The sequence below is a fragment of the Accipiter gentilis genome, chromosome 22 (genome assembly GCF_929443795.1).
Source record: "Accipiter gentilis chromosome 22, bAccGen1.1, whole genome shotgun sequence".
NCBI classification, from domain to species: Eukaryota; Metazoa; Chordata; class Aves; order Accipitriformes; family Accipitridae; genus Astur; species Astur gentilis.
The window spans coordinates 15582622-15608691 of NC_064901.1; the positions used below are offsets into that span (position 1 = coordinate 15582622).

A 26070-nucleotide genomic window follows, 5' to 3' on the forward strand; every position below is an offset into this window, starting at 1 on the left:
GCTGCTACTTTTCTGAACAGAAAGTCCATCAAGTCAAAAGAATATCAAGTTTTTTAAAAATGCAGGCTTCTGAAGTACCACATCAACCTGATCCAGAACAGCCATATACTTCCCATTAAAATAACACCATACCCTTAAGAAAATGGCTTAGAAGCACAACAGACACTAAGGCTTTTATCTAGATCTTCAGTAACAGGTTAGAAGCTAAACTATATGTCAGAGTGTACACAGGTCTACTCTGACTTCCAGAGGGAAAAAAGAGTTTTTAGGCTGACTAAATAATAGACCACAAATCACCAGCAGTTTTATTCTTAAACAACACATGTGTTTGCCCATTCTTTATAGTAAACCACTCTATTTTTTTAAGATGGTTTCATTATTGCATTTTCACACTATTTCTGCCCAAACTTATGTAAAACTCAGAAACACTGCTCAAGTTCAGTGATGTAAATGTATTTCCTACGTGCAGTCTGAAAGAAGCTCAACTCTGCCTCCTGCAGCAGCAGCAACAGAATTAATGACTAATTCTGACTGCAGGAATTTTATTGATGACAGCAAAGAAATTTTCATATCTTAGTTCTATGTTATCATGGCTTGAAATTACATTTTTTTGTCCTTAAGCGGTGTTAGTGGTTATTAAATACAGCTGTCCAAAACCAGTATCCAGCTCTAGAATCATACAAATTGCTGTTAGTCACTTTATGTGTGACGTATTTCTTTGTGATTATTAGCAGGGGCAGAGAGCTGCCTCGGTGAAGTATCAAACTATTCCTTCCTAACCACCTGCCATCACCACTTACAGTACACTTAACTATAAAGACCTATAATCTGATCCAGTAGTACAGTATTAAAGGAGAAACATCATCAGTAACTCTATAAATCCACAATATTTATGTTTTGTGGGATGGCCTCTACTGCACTCAATAGCAGTATCAAAATGAAAGGAAGATCCTTCCTTATCACATGTAGATAACATTGTCTACTCATGGTTCTAAAATCCTATTAATTGGATCTAAAAAGCCTCCACAAATACTTTTCTTGTGAATATAACCTTCCAAGTAAGTATTAGATCACATCAAGCAAGAGGTAAAATTTATCACATGCTTTGGTATATGTTTTTCTTCTTTCAGAGCCTACATTGTGAAACACTTTCAGAGCCTGAAAGTTGTGAAACAGTTCTGAGGTAAGCCTACATGTGTCCTGCCTCCTGTTCTATCTCCTGAATCAGAAAAAAACCAAAAGCCTTACAGAGGTGGTTTCAAACACTCATGGAAACTCTGGAGACCCAGGACAGCATTGCTTGCTTATTACCTGATCACGATCACCTGCAAAACAGCAGCTCTTCATAGTACATGAGTTGAAGTACCCTTGGTTGTCAAACTGGAAGACAGGCAGCCGGCAGTGGATGTCATAGAGGACCGGAGGAAGGCGCCGACGCAGTGCCAGCAGCTGGGTTCCATTGCTGTTGAATCGAACACTCATGGCACTCTGAAGGGAGAGGTTTCCACCATAGCGGAGCAGCGAACTGGGAAAAAAAACAGAGGAAAAAAAGTGAGTTGGGCCACGCATATGAACTGAACTACTTACAGACAGAACTCTCTTTAACCTTACATTTCATTTCAAGCAAACAAGCCCAATAAAGTATAATCTTATTTATTTTCTGCTTCAAAGCATCAATTCCTGAACAAACTTGATTCAAAACCTGAATGACAAACTATCCAACAAAATGATAAGACTATAAAGTCTTCAGAAGAGTCAAGTTAAAGACTGCAAGTAGTTTTGTTAATAACAAATATATTTCCTGCATAGCAGCAAAGTCTCAGAGTAGCCTTAGCCTTAAAAAGGCTGTTCTTGTACTTCTAGGATGTCTGCATTTGAGACTGACACTACCAGCACTCAGCTCTTTTTGTTCAGCTGGTGCCTGAATCCAGCCAGCCCAACTTTTTTTCCTCTGTTCTGGCACTGGATGGCATTTTCTCCAATTGTAGATACTCTGACCATTATCTCACTTCTGCATCTGTTTACATTTCTACAGGGCATCAGAGGATGTTTGAACTCTACGATCAGTTCCAGCTGTCTTAAATAAAAGGCCATCTTACTAACAAATTATTGCAAGAAGTGCTAAAATAAGTCACTTAGCTAATCTCAAACTTGCTTCATCTAAAAATATTGCCAAGTAGGCAAGACAATTGTGCTACCCTATGACACTATTATCTAAAACTCTAACATGGTTGAATTAGCTCGTTTCCTTGTTCTATATAACGCTGTATGATCAGAGCTGGAGTATTTGTACCAGTTCTTATTCCCATACACAAGACAAAACCAAAGGGCCACAAGTTTCCAGGCTCTCTCTTTAAAACAATAACAGGTTATGGAATTTGCTCCATCCAGGAACCTAAAGATAAATCAAAGTGTACCTGAAATTCAACTTGCATTGTACAGGCTTTCTGGTTTTTTTTCAAAGACTTAATTCAATCCATGTACTTGAAATGATTGTGTGTATGGAAAGGGATACAAAGAAGGAAGACATTTTATCCCTTCTTTATTCAGTGATCACTGAAACCTCCTTAAGCAGCACCAGAGCTCGACCTTTTGTTAATAGCTTTTCAGCAATCCCCATCAAATCTTGTTAAGAGCTATAACTTTTATGCACCTTCTGGACCAGACAAGGCATGCCAGCACAGAATTTGCAGATTCTACAGGGAAGTTTATTCATAGATTTTAATGCATTATACTTTCTGATGTAGCCCTCTGCCCCAATATTTGTGAAAAATGAGTCACTCCACATGGATGCAAAGCCACATTCCATGCAAGTTGAAGCACGTATCATTACATGAGATACTGTAAAGTTAAAAAACTATTGTTCCTAAGCCAGACTTAAACAAAACAAAAAACAAAATAGAAGACTCCATGTAATGAATGCACTAGAAATGCACTGCTCTCACACACATGCAGTTTGTGAACTGAACAGTCAAATCCAGGGTGCCACAAAGGAACCAGAAGTCACATTTTCAAAGCCAGCTAGTAAGAGCTACAAGCTGGGCACCAAAATGTCTGCACACCTGTATGAGCATGAAGAGTCCTGCTCTCTCACATGTGTGAGAATTCTCCTCCTCCTAGGCAAAGCTGCTGAGATTCTCTTAATAGTGTTTATAGTTTTTAATAAAAACATGAGAAACTTTAATACCAGAAACTGTAAACTTAGAGACAAGGATTTAGGATCCCCCTCATCAGCCCTAGTTTCTGTTCAAGATCAATACTCAGCCAGCTCAAAAAAATACTCAGCGAGGCATTAAAAAAAACAAACACCAAACACCAACAACAAAAAAACCAAACAAACAAAAACCCCAAAGCCAAAACACACATGACTTCTTTTTCCTCCTCCCCCTCTCCTGATAGGTTTGTGTAAGCCCAAAATTTTTTCTATGGAAGTTTCTACTTCCTTAAAAAAAAACAAAACAAAAACAACACAAAAAATTTAAAAAACAAACAAACAAAACCAAAAAACCAAACAACCAACCAACAACAAAACAACAACAAAAAACAACAAAAACCCCCTCACAAACCACCAAAAACCCAACCAAAAAACCCACCAAAACCCAAACCCCAACCAAAATCTCAACCCCCAAACAAGAATAAGCCAACCCAGATTTTTTTGGCTAAGAAAGGTCAATTTTTCTATAAGAATATACGAATTCCCCACCATGAATGTGCAGCAACCAGACTTAATGTTAACGTACAGCCACGACTGCACCAAGACTAAGCTCCTCTCCTCATTACCCATTACCCTCAATCTAAACCACAACCTGGAATTCTCTCCTGCCTACAAATGAGTGAGCCTACCAGATGCCCCATTCTTTCAAATCTCCAAGCAAAGTTTCCATGGTTACTATTATTATGCCCTGCCTGAAATATTTTGAGATTATGTTTTACAGTAATAGTAGTGTAATATTAAACTAGCTTCCATTCTGCTTACAGATGTTTTCATTAAGCTCCTATAGCAGTCAAAGCTATCAAAGAAAACACCTCTTGGAGTTGAATTCTGTATTGCATTTCAGTAACTTTAGTGTAACAAAGCTCTAAAAGAATATTTTACTCCAGAAATTAAGTGAAGTAAGAAAGGCTAGAACTTCAGAAATTATCATCAAATAACAAGTCTAGAACTAAGGAGCTGCATAGTTAAGACCCCTCAAAAGATCCACAGCTTAGCCTATCTCATACCCTCACTCCACAAAATCTGGCCACACGTGTAATGGAAATATAGTTTGTGCTGCAGTTCCTTGAACATTTGGCTCAAAGGAAAAAGAAAAAAGCCCAAAACCTCCAAACCCACACAAATAAAAATAAAAAAAGGCAGTGGGCTAAGTTTGGCTGATAGAGAAAGAAATGCTAAAATAGCCATTTGCCATTCATATATGGGAGTGACATGCCAATGACATTCCCCATTTGCCTCAATTCTGTCCCCAAAAATCAGATTCTGTAGCCTCAAGTGCAGCATTTTGCTGCACTAATCACAAGACAGTGGGTTTCTTTTTTCCCCAACCCTGCTGTGTCCTACTTGCTTCCCCTCTCCCTCTTTGAAAGGGTTTATTAAATTATCTACACATTTCCTTTAACAAGCTATGAAAAGAGGCAGCAGGTGGTCAGGTGGGGATGAGAAGACACAAACTGACCCCCCCCCCCCCCCCCCCCTCCCCAGACATCCATTTCCTGACCCAAACAGAGGTTAAATATTTACTTGCTCCCTCTCCTCCTATGAGAAAACATCTAAGACATATAGTCAGAAATATGATGGGGAGTGGTGGTATGGAGGGAGTGCAGCTCATGGCTCCATCTTGATGGAAAAGCTAGGAACCTAGCTCACAAATAGAGCAATACTCTCCTCTTGAAGACACAGACCATGACAGCTTGTGAGAAATCTGAAGACAATCCTAAAAGGGTACCTCTGAACACGATGGGTGCCCTTCTGCCAGAGGCATTATCTTTATGAATCCAGACCTAGACTACTTTGGGATTTAGTCTGCTTCCAAATTTGGCTCACCAGCCATGGAATGCTGACGTTGCCTACCAGCTCTGGAAGCAAGAGAGAGACACATGCACTTCTGAGTTTTTTAAAAAGTCATCTTGTATGATTAAGAGAAATATTTAGTCCACAGATGGAACATAACAATCCAAACACACATGCCAGAGCAAGGCTGAGGAGGGAGTGAATGGACAGTTACGTGCAATATGGTCATTTCTGTAGTTGGATATGCTGCACACAAGCAGCACTCAAGTGTTAACTAAATACCAGCTCAGCCAAACAATGGAAGGCTTTCAATCCAAGAGTAGCACTGCTAATGTAAATAAGTATGTTTCTGCTGGCAGCTAGCAGGGTGAGGGAAGAAATAGTCTCACTGCACTCAGAATTTGCAAGAAAAGTCTATACCTGAAACAAACGTTTCCCTCTCCTCCTCTCTCCCCTTTTGTAAACAAAGAAGTTGTTTCACCCTTTTTTGAAAAGTCAACTGCCTGAGTGGTAACATAAGCTTAACCCAGGCTATTAAAAAGTTAGCTTGGCAACAGACAGGGGCCATTAAACCTGAGAGAAGATCAGTGTCTGGGTAGAAATAAAATAATAGCAGCATGTATGACAGCATTAAATAGAACCATTAAATAAAACCACTGAATAGCTTTTCTTGATAAGCTACAAATCTGACAATGAAGTGCAATACAGACACTGTCCTTGGGAAATGAGTGTCACCTAAAAGGGAGAAGGAAGGAAGGGAGAAAGTGTTGATATCATGAACAGCAGTGTGTGAAACTATCTTAATGAAAGAATGACCTTAAAAGGAAAAAATGAATTGAATGCTCGTAACTAATACACACCATTGCATACAACTGTGTTTGTCAGCATTTCTGTAACCACAAAATTGAGGAACTTCTAACTGTACAAAAGGAACTGGAATGAAACTTGGCAAACAGAATCTTGGCCTGGAAAACTGCAGAAAGGTTTGGGGTTTTATTTGGAAGAAAGTTATTCTGTGTGTGCAAAAACATACACAATTCTTTAGTCTGCCGCAAACACTTAGAAAGAGCCAAATGAATAAATAATAGAAAAGCAAGCACAAGATCAATTAACATGCCTTTTTTTTTTTTTTAAGTAGATTACAAGTCTCACAGAAATCTCAAGACAGTTTCTTTGAAAATCAGATAAACCATGCCCAAGCATATGGAGTTTCTCCATATGTATTCAGAAGTGTTAACAAATGCGAAGGAAGTCCATCAGTGTCTTAAGATTAAAAACATGCATAAGCAATACTTGGGATTTTATTATTTCTCAGTAACATGCTCATTTTTCTAAATTCTGTCATCACTATTCCTGATTATCTCACTACCTTTACAAGAACTCTCTTCAAGAACTACATCCCCAGAATCCTTAACAGGAAGTAAGGGGTATTTGCTTGGACTTTAAAGAACAACCAAATAAAATAAAGGCTGTGTATTGTTAGCAAAACTAAACATCTTTACTTTCCTTCAAAAAGAACATACAAGTAAAATCAACTGCTTCTACCAGGACTGGAAAAATAGGGAATTTAGGTTGAAGATTCTGCATGTTCAAGAACATGTCATTCCTTCCGTTCTTTACTGTCAGGTCAGGAACATGTAAATTAGTATAAAAAGGAATCCCCTGTCATTAATAAACTTTCATCCATGGCAAGTGCTAAGGTGAACAGAAGCCTCGCCTCCAAACCAGGAGCACAACAATTTATTATTCATTTTTTTTATTAAAAGACATACTTATCTGTTAAGTGACTTCAGAATCTGGAGCCTTAGAACATCAAACATCACCAGATTTATGTATCCAGAGCAGCCAGACTTCGTAACAGCAGAGGCTTGCGTGGTTTGGCCCTTATGATCTAACTGAATCACTGAACGCTAATGTTGCTTCACCAGTGATCTCGGGCAGTTCTCCAGAAAGCATTATGTTTTCCTTCATTCTGCCTTCATTCAAAGAAAGAAACCTACAGAATTTCAGTATTTTGAGGAATATGACACAAGCAGAGACATAAAGTATACGAAAGTCTCCCTCTTATCTGTATTACTTTTATCCTTTTAGGACTTAAGGCTTACCTCTGCCATTACAGCAATTAAACAAGTAGCAAGTGACAACAACAAACAAAAAAACCCCTATTTGTTTGAATGTTTCACATCCTCCTCCAGCTCTAGCCAAGGTTTGTTTTGGCCTTATTACAGACCTGTTCCCAAACATTCTCACTGTCCTAGGCTTGCCCTCACTACAGATCAGAGAGTCAGTGGGCACAAGAATGTTCTATTCCCACTCTCTGCTTCAATCATTTAGGTGTTACTGTAATGTACGTAATAAAAGCGATCTACTAGGCAGTAAAATAGTTTCACAGGAAAAGAAAAAAACAAACCAAAAACATTTAGCCAGATTAAAAAAGAAAGTCGAGAATACAAAGAGCAACTGTCCGACAACCACAAGCAAGCTAGCTAGATCACCTGATCGTTTTCCTCCTTTTCTAATCCCTAAATTCTACAGTCAGAGCCCATTATTCAGCCTGTTCAAAAATAGTACCTTGTAGGATGGAGCACAGACTGTGAGAGAGAACACTGGTTAGCTGATTCCAGCAAAACAGAAAGGAATAGGTTCCATCAGATAACTAGAGAAGATACAAATGCAAACAGACGCGGCATGGGAAGATGACCTTTAGGCCAAATGAAGGAACAGGAACTGTTTCCAAAATGAAGCACACAGCAAAGTCAGTATAATAGAAAGAGCACAGATACCAGAGAACATTACCTCAAAAATAATCTGAGTGTAAAAGTTGGTAATTCCTGCTGAAGAGTAAAGGCATTTTCACACCTTAGTGTCTATGCAAAAGCAATCACATATCAATACTGCAGTTCTACAAAGCATTTTTTCCTACATATGTTTCTGTGCTGCAATTCTTGTATTGCATTAGGAAAGCTGAGTAACATCAGCCACAGACTTGTTCTCTCACCCAATAATATATATACACTCACCCCCCTTCTTTTCTCTAGCAAAGTTGCATGAATTTTTAATTTACCAAAGCTACAAAAGCTGAAATTAAAAAAAAAAAAAAAAAGAAAAAAAAAAGAGAGAGAGCAGTAACGAGAAAGTACGCCTTTCTTTTGACAGGAAAAACGGCAAGATCCAAGATGCTCCTGCAGAAGTCCAGCCTTGAATCAGTAAAGATTTTTGCCTCTAATAGGTACAAGATGAATAGAAATTATCATGTAAAGCTAAATGAAGGCAACTGCACACACAACTTTGGTCTCATCAGGTTGGTTCCACCACTGTTTCCCATGAACTGATGTTTCAAAGACTAATTCCCTTGTCTTACAATAGCATTGAACTAACATTTCAGATGTTCTCCCAGGGAATGCACTAAGAGGAGCTCTCCCTTGTATTCAGTCATCAGTAATTTTTTATTTTATTTTATTTTAAGCAAAAAATGGTATCTCTTATTTCCCTCCTCATTAAAATGAGACATAAAGGCACTTAGGGCAAGGTTTATAGGATCACAGACTTATTTCCTTAAGTTAAGAAAGCAGGCTACTAAACCCCATTAAATCACAGCTTCTTTTGAACAACAGATTACTATTTTATACTTTTTAAATTTGCATTGCAAGGACAATACTTTGCACTTTAAATTTTTGCTTTAGAAAGACCTGTGTGTTAGAGAATTTCAAAGCTAACAACAAGATTAAGCATCATGAGGCTTTTGAAGTAGGCAGTATTCCCATTCCTTGATACAGGAAAAACAAGGCAAGAGAGTTCAATCAACAGACCTATCTAACACTGTGAAATGAAACCAGGTTTCCTGACTTCTTGTTTACTGCACGAAGCTACTTATATTGTTGAAAATTGTGAACCTGAATACCACTGGTGCTTCTGGGAGCAAGCTGGATCCCACAGAGCAAAAGGTCAGTACCTAGCTTAAAGTGCCCAGCCAGAACCAAACCAGGGCTAGTGTGGGGATGCTGGTAGGTATGAAAAAGTTTAATCATCAAATCAGAAAATCCCCATGCATATGATGGAGGGCTAACTATCTACAACGGATAGTGTGATTTTATCTAATGAAGGTTTGAAAAAACTACTACTAAACCAACTCAGGAAAAGCAGAACAGAAGAAGAGTCACCATAGCCCTATCTGAAGAATTAAAAGCTGAACTACTAACAATACACATTTTTATTATACAGTTTGAACCTCAGTATTCCAAAACTGACTTGTGTGTCTGATGAACAAATCTGGTGATGCTAGAGGAAAAAAAATCTTTCTTGCTGACATTGAAAAAACCAAACTTCAAAGATCTTCAGTTTGCACATCAGTGGACTAACCTGAATACACTCCACGACCGGAAGGATACCAGCCTAAACATAGAAAAAGCTAAACCCTCCATCCCAAGAGGGGCTGACAAGTTCAGGCATAAAGCAGGACTGCAAATGAGGTAAGGAATGTGTACATCTAAAGCAGAAGGTAAGTGAGAGGGTCTTTCCTACGGTACCATCTCTACAATAAGGACAAGACGTAAAGGTGGGAAAAAGAGACTACAGCACCTGCTTCACACACTTGAATACCAGGCAGCATATGGCTGACTTGCACACATACTTAAGTATTTCTAGACTATCTATTAGTTGGTGCTCACACCAGCAACAGAAAAGATCACTTGCTCCAGAGTAAAAAAATCTAGCAATATATTCCCTGATGTACACCTTTTGCAACTTCAGCGCTGCACTTCTGTCCTTAAAATGCAAAAAGAAAAGATAGAATAAAAGAAAAAAGCATCAACTGGCCGGAAGTGGCAATCACCAAAAAAAAAAAAAAAAAAAAAAGGAGTCCACATACAGGGAAGTGCTCTTCCCAGCAGAAATACCACTTAAGCCATCAGCATGACTAAAGCCTTAATGACTGTCACCATCTGTCTCTGCCCAAAGTTGAAAATTCTTATTTGCAAGTACTCCCTTTTTTTCTCCAAGGCAGAGGAAACTACCTTGAGATGTTTCTAACGCTAAGAAGTAATCTGATTTTGGTTAAACTGTGGCAGACAGTTTGGAGATTTATTTATGGTTGCGATAAGGAAAACAAACCCAAAAAACATCCCAAGAATACCACTACCCTAGATCCCATTACCATTTAAAAGTTCCTTCAACACATCCCAAAGATCTCCAGAAAAGAATAATTCAATCCCAATGAATTTAAGCAACAATCAGCTCACTTTCTGTGACATTAAAAGGAGCTTTTTAAAAATAATGGAAAACAAATAGGTGGAAAAAAAATTTAAAAAAAATTAAAAAAAATCTAAGTTTAGCTTCTATGTTATTTGGGGCAAATATGCCATGTCAGACCTGTCAGGAGAGCTTCAAATTCTAGGCTGAGACACAGTTCAGTTGATCTGCCCCAGTAGCACAGAAGCAAAACAGATGAGGATGGTACATGTGTGGGATGAGTTGTATTTCCTGAACTGGGAGACAAATAGTTATTTGAACTAGTTGACCCACACTGGTGAGTGCCTAAATAGCACTTAAAATTTGATCTACTGTCACCTAGCAAAATGAATTACTTCAAGCAGCATAAAGCAAGTCAAAATTCACAACAAATGGTTCAACTGGGAAGGGAAAGAAATGAACTGATAAGCTTGACATGAAAAAGTGGTTGCCAAGATACACACATTTTTCCTGCACTCATTAATACAGTGTTCTGCTCAGAGCAGGACTGACAAAGGTCTCCAAACACAAACATGCAGCACACTTCTGTTGCACTGAAATAATTTAAACAGGTAGCTGCCAATTCAATGATGTAGAGGACTCCTCCATCTGCAGGTATTTTGGCAATCCCAAAGCACACACATTAGAAGTGATTAGAATCACAAGCTTCTTTCCTTTACATCCAGGGTCAAAATGCAAAACAGTCAAAAAACCCACTTAAATCTCCACACACTATTCCTGCCATCCCATTCCTGTAGCCATCATGTAACTTCTTATTAAACACCTGTAAGGAAAAAAAAATTACAACCAAAGATACTACTTTGAGAAAATTCCTAATCCACCAGTTCTAAAGAGCCCAGAATCTCACAAAACTCATTGTCAGAAGCAAACCCTGTGGTTACTCCCTAGATTAATATTTCCTGCAACACAATCATCAACAATACTGGATCCCACACTTGCACTTCCAGAAGTTCAGTATTCCAGCCAATGTTCCAGCCATCTTGGTAACACACAGATAAAACTAGGCAACAGCTACTTTTTAGAGTTAGCCTAGGAAGGTAAGCTAGAAAGGATAAAACTCAGCATGTACGTGAGCATTTCTCAGGAAATAACTGCTGTCTCTGTTCTAGTATGATCTTTAAGGATCAAATACCTTGAAGGTATGAGCCTGGAAACTAAAATTGGCAACCATTGGAGACCTAAATCTATGGACTTGTACTCAGTTACAGTGCTGGTTTTATGACCTTAGAATACCTTTTGCATCACCACACAGGTTTTCTAAAGTCCTCTCTATGCAACGGGCTATAAATATCACCTATGGTACAGAGCTGCAGCTACTCATCATCTCCCTTTCCCTTGCACTCCCACCCACCAACAGGAAAAAACCCAACAAAATAAACCATGTCTCTATTCAGAGGTAATACTTAGCCCTCTCTTGCAAAGATGGTCTATTTGACATGCATCTAACTTAACTCTGAAGAACTGTTCTGAAATTGCCTGTAGTTCTGGCAGCTACCACTTTTATTTCAAGACCAACAATGGACTTATGACCCTGAAACATAGCTTTTTCAGCTGCATGTCAATCTAACACAAACCACCTGCAAGACTTCTATGTCCTTAGATTATCATGACTACAGAGATATTCTATACCCCTCTGTAGAATGAAGTCATGTAGTACATAACAGTGTTTTCCTCTTGCTATCAGAGACCACTGGTCCAGGAACAAGAAGGTAATGCTCATCAGGTCTTTAAAAGGCTGTGAACTAAATGAAACAAGTGAAACTATAGGGCAAAGTAATCAGGAGCCAAGAACTGGATTTTCAGAAGTACCGAGTACCTGTGATTTCCAATAGATTGGGACCAGAAGTTACACATTCAGTACATTAAGAGTTGGATTGTGTTTTCTTGCAGCACAACCAAGCTGCACACCTAGTAATTAGCACCTGGCAGAAAAAGTTCTGTTCAAGACACAGACTTTAGAGAACACACTGTCTGTTGGAGACCCAGCAGCACAGTACAGCCACATCCTTCAAAGTCCTCCACACACTGGCAAGATCACCATACCCTGACATTCATAGACATGCTAAAAAGAGTTCTCCCTCAAGATTCCTCTGAATCTAATTAGTCTATTACAGGGAAGAAATTTCCATCTCTATATTTTCCTTACTACTTAATGAGCTAATTGCTAGGTGATTCACTGATCTCTAACAGGTATTCTTCATCCATAGCTTGGGAGTTTCCTTCCTCTGAATTCTCAGTGAAGGGGGCAAATTTGATATTAGTTTGAAGTCCATTAAGAAAGCCTTCCTGATTGGTGTTTTTTGAGACACAAATATTCATTTAATGTGAGCTAAAAAAGCTTGCTTAAAAAGGCTTTGAACTGCAGTTACTCCTCAGCCAAGACAAAAAAAGAAATCAGAGTTCAATTAGTGTTCCTGTTTGGCTTTGTCTGTAAAGCATTGATGGAAAACACTGAAATTGACACTCCTTTAACTTGGGCTTATTACAACTTGTATGATCAAGCTGGCTTTTAAAATATGCCATAAGGTTTACAGTCACCAATGGATACCAGGTTTGCTCTGGTGGTCAAGGATTTTTTTAACTCATCATTGGGCTTTTTGAGTACATTGACTTGTAACTACACAGACAGCATAGGCCTCCTGAACTTTCAGAAGAATCTTAAAAACATCTATCACACGTAAACATTTCTACCTCACTCAGAGCTTGAATCCAGTAATCTAATACTTAAGTTCTGGGGACAAAAGTGTTCCCAGAACTCAACACTCAAGACCGGTGTCCTGGAACACCATATTGTACTGCAGGAACATAAAAAGTCAAGTGTCAAGCAGAAACACTCTGCTTATGGTTTATTCTCATGAAACAGGCAGCCTTGGAAGGTAAATCATCATCAGCTTTGGCTATGTTTCACCTCTTCAACTTTTTAAAAAGCCATCAGGAATGCTTGTAAGGAACTTGCTGATGAGACAAAAAAGGGGAAGGTTAGTGTAGCAAAAGAAACTGAAGCAAGTAAAACAGTAATGCCACAAACAGCTGAACATATCCAATATCACTGCTCCTCATACAAGGAAGGTCCCGATTCCTTCTTATCTCCTCAGCCTTACAGGCTCCCCTGTCTCTTCTCCAGCTATGCTATTCACTGGGCCCTCCCCAAACCTAGTTCAACCTGCTAGGCCATAAGAAAGCTACAAAGCTTTTCCAGGTTAGTTTTCTAACCTAGCATGACGAGTTGGCTCAAAAAACAGGTCAACTACAGCATTAGTGCAACGGACATAGAAGGAATGAGGGCCTGGGAGCTTTTACATAAGCCCTCCCAGGCTCACAAAAATGCACTGAGATACGTATTTCTGATAGTAACCCAAGACTTAGCACCTTAACCCTTGAACTGGACACACAAATGGATCCCACTGCGTAAAAAGCACAGGCTCAACAGTCCTATCACAAGCAGAAAATGCTTCTGTGAATAGCCTTTTTGTAATATGAAAACCAGTTTAAAAGTATGTGATCATCATTAATAGGACAGGCCAACAATTTTGATGTCAAAAACTTCCAGATTAGTTGATGTAAGGGGGGTGGGGTGGGGAACATAGAAAAAGAAAGAATTAAAGGGGATAATTATCATATTATCTTAGGGAAAAAAAGCAGCCTTTTGATTTCAGTGAAAAGGAGATGGGCATAGGGCTGCGTGGAAAAGGGGAGGAAGGGAGAACATGAGTACCTAAAAAAAGCTGGAGTTACACAGTAGTTGCTTGAAATATATATGTAAACTGACTTCCTGAGTTGCCCCCAGCAATTCTGTAACAATACATATTTGCAATACATATTTTATTGTAAACAGTTTAAGATGCACAGCTTCCAGACCCCATCTAGTGGTGTGAGTGTGTTATAACAGCTTCATGAATCAAGACCACATTTAAGCTTTTCAATGCACCGTTTTTAAAAAAGAAACAGTACAGTTGGTTTCAGTTTAATGTTCACCTGAAAGAATGGCAATACTCACACGTTCTAAAAATAGCAAAATAGACTTCCAGAATCACTAGTCAACTTGTAATCCTGCTGGACTTATATTAGTTCTATTTTAACAGTGATTCATTCATATGCTATTTTTGAGGAGCCAGCCGACCACATTCAAATCTTATTAGTATACTGGGGGAGAAGGGGGGAATCTCAATTGCTGCACTAAATCTGAGACAGAGGAGATATCAAGCTGTGAATGAACTTTGGGAAAAAGCAAAATGAATCCGCCTCTGTATCCTGACTCAGTCAGCAAGACTAATCAAATTAGGACTATTTGAAGTGAGCTAAACTTTTCACAATTCAGAGCTGTGCAACTGTCTCTAAATTTCCCCATGCATGCCAAGAAATGCTGGCTTTTCAATTACCTTCTTCACTATAGTAGCCAAGCATAAAGCACTCCCACAGCCTCGCATCAGAAAGTTAACCAATTTCACAGCATATAAAATCTACTCATAATCAGGACTTTTTTCTAACCCTAAGAATATTTTATTTTTAATTTGTAGAGGTGTTCAGTGTTGCCTGACTAAAAACCAGCAGATAAAACCAACTCTCCTGGCTGGAGGCATTTATCAGCAAGCTACAGGACAAATTCTCCTACAACCCAACTGAAGAAGAGCCATGTATTTTGGAGAAAAATACTCTTGTGTAGAAATCCTCAGATTTTCTGGATAAATAAGTAGATGCAGCTCATTTGTTTCTTACCAGCAGTGGAATCTATATCTGAATTCTCTAACCTACTAGGATATCACAACTCCACTAAAGATTTTGAAAATTTAGAGCCATTAATTTAAAACTGCGCAATTACCCGTATTCCACTAACTCCATACAAGTTTAGAAGTTAACAGCAAATCACCCCTTGTCTGACACTGCATCATCAAGCTGAACAAAGTTAAAGAAAAACTATACCTCACCTGAGAAGCCTCTGCTGGTTAAAACCAGAAATTCAGCATTAAGCCTGATCCCCTTCAAATGAGTGAAGGCCAGCTGAATCCTGTGGCCTTATCAATCCTCACCTATATCTGTAAACAGTAATACTGCACCAGTGCTGTTGGTCGTAATATATGTTATCTGAAGGTATTGCTAGCTACAGTACTGCTATTAGCCACAAACAGCTAGTCTTCGGCATTCCCGGCTTTTCATTTGCTTTCTGGATTTTGCAGGAGAGCAGCAGCAGGATTCCCCAGAACAGTCTCCAGTTATGAAGCAAACCAAGTAGTGGCTGCATCAGTTTAACTCTGTCTCCATCTGAGAACTAAGAGAGAACAGGACAGTAGTTGGGGGAAATGAGTTTTACATGAAGTGTTATACTAGCAGCAAATTATTAACTACATATAATCATTTCACCTTTCCCACACTGGAGGAGTGCTGCAGCCCTGCTTAACCGACTAGAAGTTACTATTTTGGCAATCTACAGCAAACATCTAAAAGTATCTATACTTCCTGCCCTTCTTCCTACCCATTCAACCCCTAATCAAAACCCCACTACCATACATCATGACAAAACAGCTAAAGTTTACCTGACCTAGTCATTTCTGCTAGCAGCACAGGTGGAACGACAGGACTGAAACTCCCACAATGGCCACAGTATTATGAAGGATTACATCAATACTGAAAAAAGGGAGGAATTTCCCTTGGCAACTTATGGCATAAAATAAAGTCCTTCACAGGTGAACTTCATGCACAGCAATGGAAATAAAAAGGTAGGCTAGAGAAGGAATAGACAGATCTAGCAATTTTATATTATAGTTATATATTGTGCTATTCAACAATCCCAACAAGTTAATACTTCCACATTGTGTCCCCCAGAAGCCTCTATTCCCTCAATCTTCCTACATCTCAGGCAGTGTTACATTTTCTTGAATACTGATGACAGTATAAACGAGAGCTACAAACCTGTAGAGAAGCAAGGTTTTCCACTATTAGAAGACTTTTATGACATTGAGGAAAGCAGCTGATGCAGTAGCCCTTCTTTGCTGTGCTAGTGTTCTGGCATGCAAGTTACACAGGCAGCTTCCTGTTTACCCTTAATTTATGGAGAACTTCAGGGTTGTTTAACCCTTTCTGCCTATAAAATTCATCAGCCAAAACGCTTTTGGCACACTCCTTACCTGAAACTACACTTTGTGTCCTTTATTCTTAATAAGAAAATGGAAAATACACACAAACTCCCTCACATACCGATTTCAGTTCTATATAAACTCTATCACAAGTACTTACAGCATTATGTGGATTACTTCATCCTTAACAAAAATTTTTTTTTTTCCTGATAATTAAGTTCACAGTGTATTTTCCCCAGAAGAGACTGTAACAAACTAAAATCCACAGATGAAAATCTAAATTCTGGCTTCCACTTCCTCACTGGAGTGAGTATTGTATCTTAACTGATCTACAAATCAACAAAATTGTTTCCTCATAAGACAAAGTGAATTGGCCCCAAATACATTAAAAATCAAGTTCCATATTTCTAGATTAGCAAACTAGATCTGCAGAGACCAGTGGGAGTTTTGGCAAATGTTCTGCTATTTTAATAAACACTAAAAATCCAGTCTAATTTATTTAAATACGAGGGACTCTGGCTTTGGCCACCCACTAGTAGGACACAGCTCACTCTGACAGTCCGCTTCCCTGAGAACTTCCTGGGAACAAACTACAGTGGCAGCAGAGTGCTTTATGACCCTTTTTTTCCCCCTTATCCAAGCATACCCTTCTCACCATGTTTTGGGCACATCTCTGATCAAGCAAAGGAGGAAAGCTGATGGCTGTCCCAGAAAAGTGGCAGCTGAAAGGAATTATCACCTGCATTAAGTTACAGCTTGCTCAGCCCAAGTCTGAGGCTCTAAATACCAGCCAACAGCATTTACTTGGTGAGGAGCAGCCTGTCTCTTACTATTTACTTTCCTGTTTCCAAGTCCTCTGGGGAGGAGAGAGCTGTAGGCAGGAGGCACGTGCCTATTTTACACAATGCACCACACCTTGTAGGTGCAAATGCTTTAAATTCAGTACTTAAGGGAACAGCTGTGTGGTATACACAGTGTATGTCCAGCTGTACAATAAGGGTGTTGGACACGTTCCCCTATGCAGGAAAAAGTGGCGTGACCTATCCACCTCCAAATTTCAGTACTGTAGTTCCAAGGTATGACGTTTAACCATCACCATTTAGCTTTTTAATTGGAAAGATTTACTTTGATCAGATTAGGATCAGAAAAGGGTAGCTCTTGTCCATCAGATGTAAGCATACAAGCTTCCACAATTTAATTTATTCAAGTCCTTCAAGATGACCCTGAGGTTCTAACGTAAGAAACGCTTTCCCCTCCGCTTTCATCGTTCAAAACAGACTGTAGAACTCAGATTTGTCAATGGTTATTAAGTCTTTCATACTGATGCTAAACCTGGAGAAATACGAATTACTTGCCAAGAAGCATTACCAATTAAGTTCTGTTATAACTATTTTATATTTGGCATTAGAAAGAACAATGCCATGATACAACTAAAAATGTATGTCCTTAAATGTATGAGCACAGACTATTATCCCATACACATACAGTAGCCCCCAACAAGCTCACAGGAAGCACTTTGCCTTGTGGTTAAGACTGAGGAGAAGGCAGGATAGCATCTAGACTGGAGATCTGAGTTTCCATGACCTGATAGCTGCTACCACCCCAAGCAATTAACAGTTTCATATATAAGCTGAGAAACTTTGGGAGATCAAAGTCTCAATGAGAACAGCTAAAAAAATAACAAAAAGGCACTATTTCCACTATTACAAAGCAGCTGTTAAAATCTGTAAGAGAAGAACTCCTTACTCAAGTAATCTGCTCCTGCATTTGTCAGGGTCAATGCTTGTATCCTTAGTGGTACTTAGAATAGAATCAGAATTGTTTAGGTTGGAAAAGGCCTTTAAGATCACTGAATCCAACCGTTAACCTACCACTGCCAAGTCCACCACTAAACCATGTCCCTAAGCACCACATCTACACATGTTTTAAATACCTCCACGGATGGTGACTCCACCACTCCCCTGGGCAGCCTGTTCCAATGCTTGACAACCCTTTCGGTGAAGAATTTTTTCCTAATATCCAATCTAAACCTCCCCTGGTGCAACTCAAGGCCATTTCCTCTTGTCCTATCACTTTTTACTTGGGAGAAGAGACTGACACCCACCTCGCTACAGCCTCCTTTCAGGTAGTTGTAGAGAGCGATCAGGTCTCCCCTCAGCCTCCTTTTCTCCAGGCTAAACATCCCCAGTTCCCTCAGCGGCTCCTCATAGGACTTGTGCTCTAGCTGAAGCTCTTCACCAGCTTCATTGCCCTTCTCTGGACACCTCCTCTCTCTATTCCTGTTAGCCTTGTACAACCTTTCCAGCTACATGGGGTGATCCCATTTCAATTTGCTATTCAAGTGAAAGACTTCATCTAAATTTTGCATCCATATAGAATTTCTATTGATATAAACTATACCACTCTACCAACATCATTCCTTCTATATATCCACATTCTGAGAATAAACATCCGAAGATAAAAGTTTTGGGGTAACTCCCTTTCGAAAACAAGACCAACTCAACCTGTGGAAGTTCTTAAATCACAAAATTGAGGTAGAAGCTGTAAAGGAAAGAATACTGCAAAACTAGTATGAGGCTAGCTGGCTTGGCAAGGGGAAACTAACTTTGTCCATATTAGTTCACAAGGAAAAACCAGGCATGAATTGAAGTTAAAATGACAGAAATTTTACGAGGAAAAAAGCCAAGAAACATGTTTTTAAGAGCAAAATAATCCTAACATCTTACGTTTCTCTCCCTCTATCCAGTAAATGCTGAAGTTAGTAACTTTCTAACATCAAACTAAGACCTAGACATAAAGAGTTTGACAGGGATAAGAGAAGACAGCTTACCCCACTTCCTAACCCCCTCCCAGTTAAATTTTATCAAACCTAAATTTAACAGCAGATTGTACAACAGCTGCCAACAAGGGCTCTGGCAAACTTTACAAACATGAGCAAGCTCTAGAGCCACTAGCATCAGCAAACCAATTCTGATTCAAGCTTAAAAATAAAGAACAATTCAAACCATTAATCTTTACAATTTAGGAATAATAAACCCTCCTGAAACCATAATTTAGTTGCTATTGTAATGGATGTCTAAACATTTCCGAATTTTTTTAAAGCCAGTTATAACTAACTTCATATGAGATTTCTTTTTCTGTCTGTACAGTACAAACCCAAGAAGAATTTTTAGTGATATGCACTTCTAGACATGCCAAGAAATTCATCAATATGGGCAGAGTCAAGTATATGCTACAGAAGATTTCAAATAGCTGAGGCTACTGCTCTGTAAAACAAGTACTACCTGTTTTCCCCTCTTTTCACCTTTTTAAAATTATTCTTTCTGTGTTTACACTTCTAACTGGACATGTAAACATAAAAGTTGCAGGGGAGAAACATTTACTTGAGGTACTCAAATTTTTTTCTTATTATTATGATAAAAAAGGGTAATTACTTTCAAAATCTGAAAGACTGAGAAAGACTTCAACAGAAGCTTAATCTCTCATGCATGCCAAACTCCGGTATCAGACATTGCATACGTCCACTTTAGAAGCCAGTCTAACCGCACTTCATGCTGCAAACTTATTCTCTTCTTTTCATTTGTTTAAAGTTCTATGCAAATCCGGAAGCATATTATGCAGCCAAACTGATTATCCAGGTGTCTGTATTACCCAGGAAGTCATATAAAACTCTTAAGTGCTGAGTAAAAAGCTGCCTTGACCACAATCTCTAGTCAGCCACTGAAAACTGAGCTGGGCAGAAAAAACAAACTGTAAACCAAGCAGTGCCCACCACAGCTTCTTCCAGTATTAGCAAGCCAGTGCTAAATATAATGATGAGAACTTGACGCAACAATCCGAGTTAATCTGCAGTGGTAAAGCCAGGCAGGCTTCCAAAAAATCACTTACCTTAACATTGAAGATTTAGCCCCATTTTAAAACAAATTAGATCGTATGTATGAGGAACATTAATTATGAAAAATAATTTAATTCAGCATTACTAACATTGCTGTTAACTTTGTTCTGCATCTTTTCTTCCCATCATATGTTCTGACTTTAAAAAAAAAAAAAAAAAAAAAAAGAAAAAAAAAGAAAGAGAGTGGCATGCCATCAGCTCTCATGAGAAAGAAATAGCACAGCATAAGACAAGGACAGCCAGATCATACCTCTGAGGTTTACGAATATCCCAGAGTCCCACACCTTCCTTAGAGTTGGCAGTAGCCAGTAATCTGGGTTCTACTGGATTAAACATCACACTGTGAAAGGCTGATGGGTAGTGTGCCAAGCAGAAGGGCTCTGTTGAAAAAGTTGAGATTTCAGACATAAGAACAAACAACGCACACAACTGTTTGACGCAATGAGTTTGGCAGCTTAATAAGGAAACAGCATAACAAGATCTGAAGATGTGGAGACATGTTCAAACCATTTCTCAAGATGACACATCCAAAGCAATATAAAACCTAAGGTTTTAAAATCCACCCACATGTACATTAACTTTGTCTAAATATGGAAAAGGACTTATACTGGATTTCAAGATACAATTTTGCTTATGGAAGGTTACCAGAGCTTAAAACTAGCCACTCAAAGATCAAGTATTTCAATCTTCTTAAGGTTCATGACCAAACAGTCATCTAATAAGCACTATACATGGGGGGGAAGGAGGGGGCGCTTCTGAAAGCTTCCTAGCAATGTATGCCTGGAAGCTTCCACAGCCATTGATGATCACCCAAACTGTAAATGTAGCAGCAATTACTATTACTTATTTGGGAGAATAGTATTACAAAAAGTGAAACAAGTTTGTATGGAACTCGGCTCCAAGCAAGCTGCCAACCCTGGGGAAAAGAGGCCTGCCACCTAAGTGCTGTACAAACAGCTATACAAGTAGACAGGAAGGGTGTTCCTCTTGTACACAAAATGTTAACAGTTGGCTTTTGCTGTTCACACACAGAGTTAAAAACATGCTCATCCAGACTCTTTCCCTCTCATCTTGATTAGCGTAACGAGACTGTGTTTGGCCTGCTACTCTGCCCTATTCATTCCATCAAAATGCTGTCTCCATGAAGAGTGGGAAAAAGCCTTGACTTCGTCATCCTTCTCTGTATCTTTCTGCTAGCTTTATGGCTTTAGGCACAGTCTAATTCTCTTTGTTGTGTGTATCTTTTGTGGCATGCTGCCACTCTTTCACTCAACTAAGAAACCAGAATCAATGCCTATTTTGAGCCAGGGATTATGCCAGACTTTTCCATTCACTGTTTGCTTTAATGCAACCACTGTGTTGCTCACATGCTCGGGAGACTCTGTTACTGCCCTTATTTGAGCCACTGTGTGCAGGCACCTTTAGACCCACAAGTACCTCCAAAGGTACTTCATTTTCTTTCCTCGTATCCCTCATTAAGACATATAAAATGTGGTTAAACAGACAACCCTCCCAAATTCCCAATATCTTCTGAAACTACTGCCCATCAAACAACTGAGACAGAATTAATGGTTACTTGTCCTGCCCCATCTGTATCCTCCTTTTATGCTCTATTACAAGCTTTTTGACACAGAGACTTTCCTTTTTAGTGTTCATTTAGCAGTGATCAAAACAAAGGTCTCTGACCATGGCTGAAGCTCCTTGGTGCTATTAATTGTCATAGGAGGCAGAGGTAAAGGGAAGAACAGGAACAAACTTTTGTTCTGCCAGCCTGACCAAAGGCTTTAGGGATTTTGTTGGTCTGCCAGCAGCTCCAAATAAGGTTTAACACCAAAACTGACCTTCTATATTTGCATCATCAAATCAGATCCCTGCTGGGACATAAAAGGCTGTGTTATTAAAGGGGCAGCCCCCACTGAGAAGCAATGGCCTGCATTAGCTAAGTGAAAAGACAAACAACATCAGATTGCCAAATAAAGGAATTGTTTTTTAAAATAAACTTTTGTGTACATTTGTTTAGTCAAATCATTGTCACTAATTACTGGTGTTTTCCTTCACACCTTTATTATAAATAGCCTGGCCTGGTACCACAGTTTTCTTCTAAGGTACCAAAAGTTGCCTTTCAGCCTGTCAAAGAGAGATTACAGCAGCTAAACTAATGAGGCACTAAGTCACTTTAATTAAAGTAGGGGGATTACTTTTTTACTTTTCTTTATGCTCATTCACAATTGAGGCTCTTATACACTGGAGTATGAAAATGTTTCTCAAGGGAGAAGCTCAACACCACCTCTAACAAAAATTAAAAGTGCATTTATAAAAAATACTGCATAAATCACTCGGCAGTGAAAGACAGGGAGAAACAGAAGGGGAATGAAACTCCTTTTCTAGCTCCTTTTAATGCACTATTTTAAACTAGAGGTTATTTGCAACATTTTAATGAGCTGGCCACTCAGGGTAAATAACTATACTCACGCTAGCAAGCGTAGTGCCTATTCCCATGAAAATACCATTGCAGACAAGGGGATTAACCCAGTGACAAGCATTATATTGTAGTAAACATTGGCAGGGCTCACATATAAATGCTGACTCAGGACTCCTATATAAGCATGCAAATGCCCTTTATTTAAAATTCAGAGAACCTAAGACACTACTCCAAAAAAGCCCCAGATGTACTGTAGCCAACATGTCTTCACACCATTTTCACTACTGCAGCCTTCTTATTCAAAGTCTCAGCAACAATAAAAGCAGTAGCAATGTTTAACTAAAACAAAAAAGGACAAACCTCATCTCATACAATTTCAGAAACTCAGATCAGATTGGACATTAGCTTATGATACCGAGCAGCTTCATACAGATGCATTTAAGCATCTAGTCCTACCAAATGTTGACATCCATCAGCAACAGGTAGTTCTCCTAACAGAGACAGATCTCTATGGTGTAGACTTCAGGAGAAGGCAATAAAGGAGCATTTCACCATTTCTAATTTGGAAGCCATATTCAGTGTCTGGTCTCATCACTTGGATATTATGAAAACAGAAAAATAGGGATGAAGTGACACTTGGGTTTACCAAAGGTAAATTAGTCACATCAGACTAATTTGATCTCTTTCTTTGATAAAGTAACTGACCTTTCATACAGGGGAAAAGTGGTAGATCTCATGAGGACTAAATTCACATGTGGTATAGTATCAAGCTATAGCTAACTATAGGCAGTTGGGATTAGCAAAGGGAGTTGCATTGGTTAAGAAACTGGCTGAAGGGAAGACAACAGTTCACTGTGCTAGTAAGGGACTTCTGAGCAAGAGGGAGGTTATTAATGAGTTCCTCCAAGACAAAGAAGATACATTATAGATATTTTTATTAAAGTGTGCGATATACATATACTGTGTGCATTGTTCTTCAGAATGTTTTAATAAAATTACCAGATGGAAAAGAGATAAGGGGTATCCCAATTGCACAAGAGAACCAGAATTCACAGTAAGAATCAGACTACTGAAAACTGAATGCAGTGCTAGTATATTTTTTATTTAAACAAAGGCAGTATGCCTGGAGTAGGGAGGGCATCAATAAGCAATCTACTCTGAGTATTCTGGTTGGGCTTATCAAGAAAGACCTAATTCTGGTTCATGTTCAATAAAGCCCTTGTGACACTAGTGGCTCTAAAAGACTCCTATGAGACTATAAAGTATGTCCTGTTTCAGCTTTCATTTCCTAGTCAAAATGGGACAGAATCACAGTCTAGAAAAGTTATCAAATTCACTAGGTATGGAAAAAGCTAATTCAGTTAAACAGCAACTTTGACCCAAAAACAAATGTGTACAAATTGCCACAAAATACATAATCTGGATTTCATTGCCATAAACCACTTTCCTGTAAGACCAGTAGAAACAGTGAGTTGAGGCAATCGCATTTAATCAGCTTACAAAAAAAGATGAAAGTTTATTTTAGCTATGAAGGAAGGGAACCAGATTCTGTACTCCTGCAGATTGCTCAGTTCTAAATTCTCAGCTTTGTGTCCTCTAGGATGGCGTAAACTCACAGCTTCATTTACTGAGTAAAACTTAAGTATTCATATACTGAAACTGAATTAAAGTATTCCTCTCCAAATTTATGTAACTACAGTTCTAAACTGAGATTCTTCAGCCTTAAAACTGCAGCTGTAAAAACAGAGATTGTGGTGTTTTGAGAAGCTGCAGGTTTGTTACATAAATCAACAGTATTCAGTTCTGGTTTAGAAAACCAAGATTTAAATAATAATTCAACTTCACTGTTATCACATAAGGGCTCTAAGTTTCTATACAACCAGGAAACATTATGTATAAGAACAATTCTCAGTGTCACATGGAAGCATCTAAACAGCTTTGGAAAATTATTCAAATCTAAGTAACAGCTTTCTAAACATCCAAATTTTTTTTTATTCCAGGCTATAGACAAAAACAAAAACAAAAAAATTCACATTCCTAATTGATTTCAAGTTTAGCAAGATATTTTTATTGAGGAAACACGTCCTCCACTGCTTCTTTGCTCAGGTTAAAACCTATTCATACCAAGTTCTATGCTATGCTACACTATATGCTGGCACTTTATGAAGTCACTTAAAACAGTAACACTGAACTGTAATGACCAGGGCTTGTCTATCACTGTTCACAAGAATTATGCCTCACCTTCACCCTTCTCCAACACTCCCTATCTTGATTGTCCCAGATAAACATAACTTTTCCCTTCCCTGCTTTGCCCAAATTCTTCCTAAATCAGTGATCTTTTCCATTACAGATCTCACCTCCATGGGAAGACTCTCGGATGTCCCAAATAAGAACCCGGCCATCATCTGATGAACTGGCAAAGATGTTGTCATTTACTGGGCTCACTGAAAGGCCATACACTGCATCTTCATGGGCAAATACATCCAAGGTCTCAGTGCTGGAAGAGACACACACAATATTATAATTTCTCTTCCTTTTGCTGTTGTTTTAAAATGCAAAGTATTTACCGCTTTATCTACCTAGTAATACTTGACAAGGTTTATGTAATTACATAAGACCCTTGTGTTTCATTAGAGGAAAAAAAAACCACCAGAAGTCCATGTAGAGTGACCAAGATGTCATGCTATGATGGAAAAAAAAACCCTCAGACCAAAACCCACACATTAAAAACTTCAGATATTGCAAAATGCTATGGAAATCATGTTGTATTAGATTAAGCTTGGGAGGAGGTAATGGGAAAGGGAAAGAGGTCTTGGGACCTGAGGACTAAATTTTTACGACTTAATTTAAAAAGGAAAAAAAGACAGAAATTCATTCTTTAATACCCACCCCCCCTCCAAAAAAAAAGAACTAGAAGAGTAAGACAAGTTACTTTTGCCCAGCTCTCATGTAAGATTTATACAAGAAGTAGATTAAGGTATGATGGAAGGCAGATGTACACTGATCAGTTCAATGCAAAAGGCTTTGGACAAACCTAGCAAGAAGTATGTCCAAACTGTGTTAACCAGGATTCAGGCAACTCAAAAAGATTTAAGGTTTTATATTTCTCTGTTCTTACATATATCTCTTTCTGCTTTTTCTTTACACTTGATTTTCTTGAGTCATGTTATTTAAATGGTCACTGCTTAAATCTGTCGAAGTTATTAGTACAGACCAAAATTTTAACTTTATAGTTTTTCTACTTCAAAAGCAGCAAGCTCAAAAGACATGATATCTAGAGAACTCCAATCTAATACATTACCACTACTGTATTAATTATACTTTGACTAACAGCCTAATCTTGATGTAGCACAACAAAACCTAATTCCCAACTGCTCTGCAGTTTTGGTAAAAAGCACCTGCACCCAAAGTTTTAAAAGGTAAGTAG

At 38.6% G+C, this 26070-nt stretch overlaps 1 protein-coding gene across 2 annotated transcripts in view; it reads right to left on the reverse strand.

The window, feature by feature from the left end:
* Nucleotides 1–26070, reverse strand: part of DCAF5 (DDB1 and CUL4 associated factor 5) — a 75238-nt gene that overhangs the window by 33295 nt on the left and 15873 nt on the right. For both annotated transcript variants that reach the window (XM_049825301.1, XM_049825302.1), the window contains exons 4-6: nucleotides 25001–25140; nucleotides 20472–20601; nucleotides 1312–1525 (exon numbers count right to left, since the gene is read on the reverse strand). In XM_049825301.1, the coding sequence (XP_049681258.1) occupies nucleotides 1312–1525; nucleotides 20472–20601; nucleotides 25001–25140 (484 nt within the window). The remainder of the gene's footprint in view (nucleotides 1–1311; nucleotides 1526–20471; nucleotides 20602–25000; nucleotides 25141–26070) is intronic.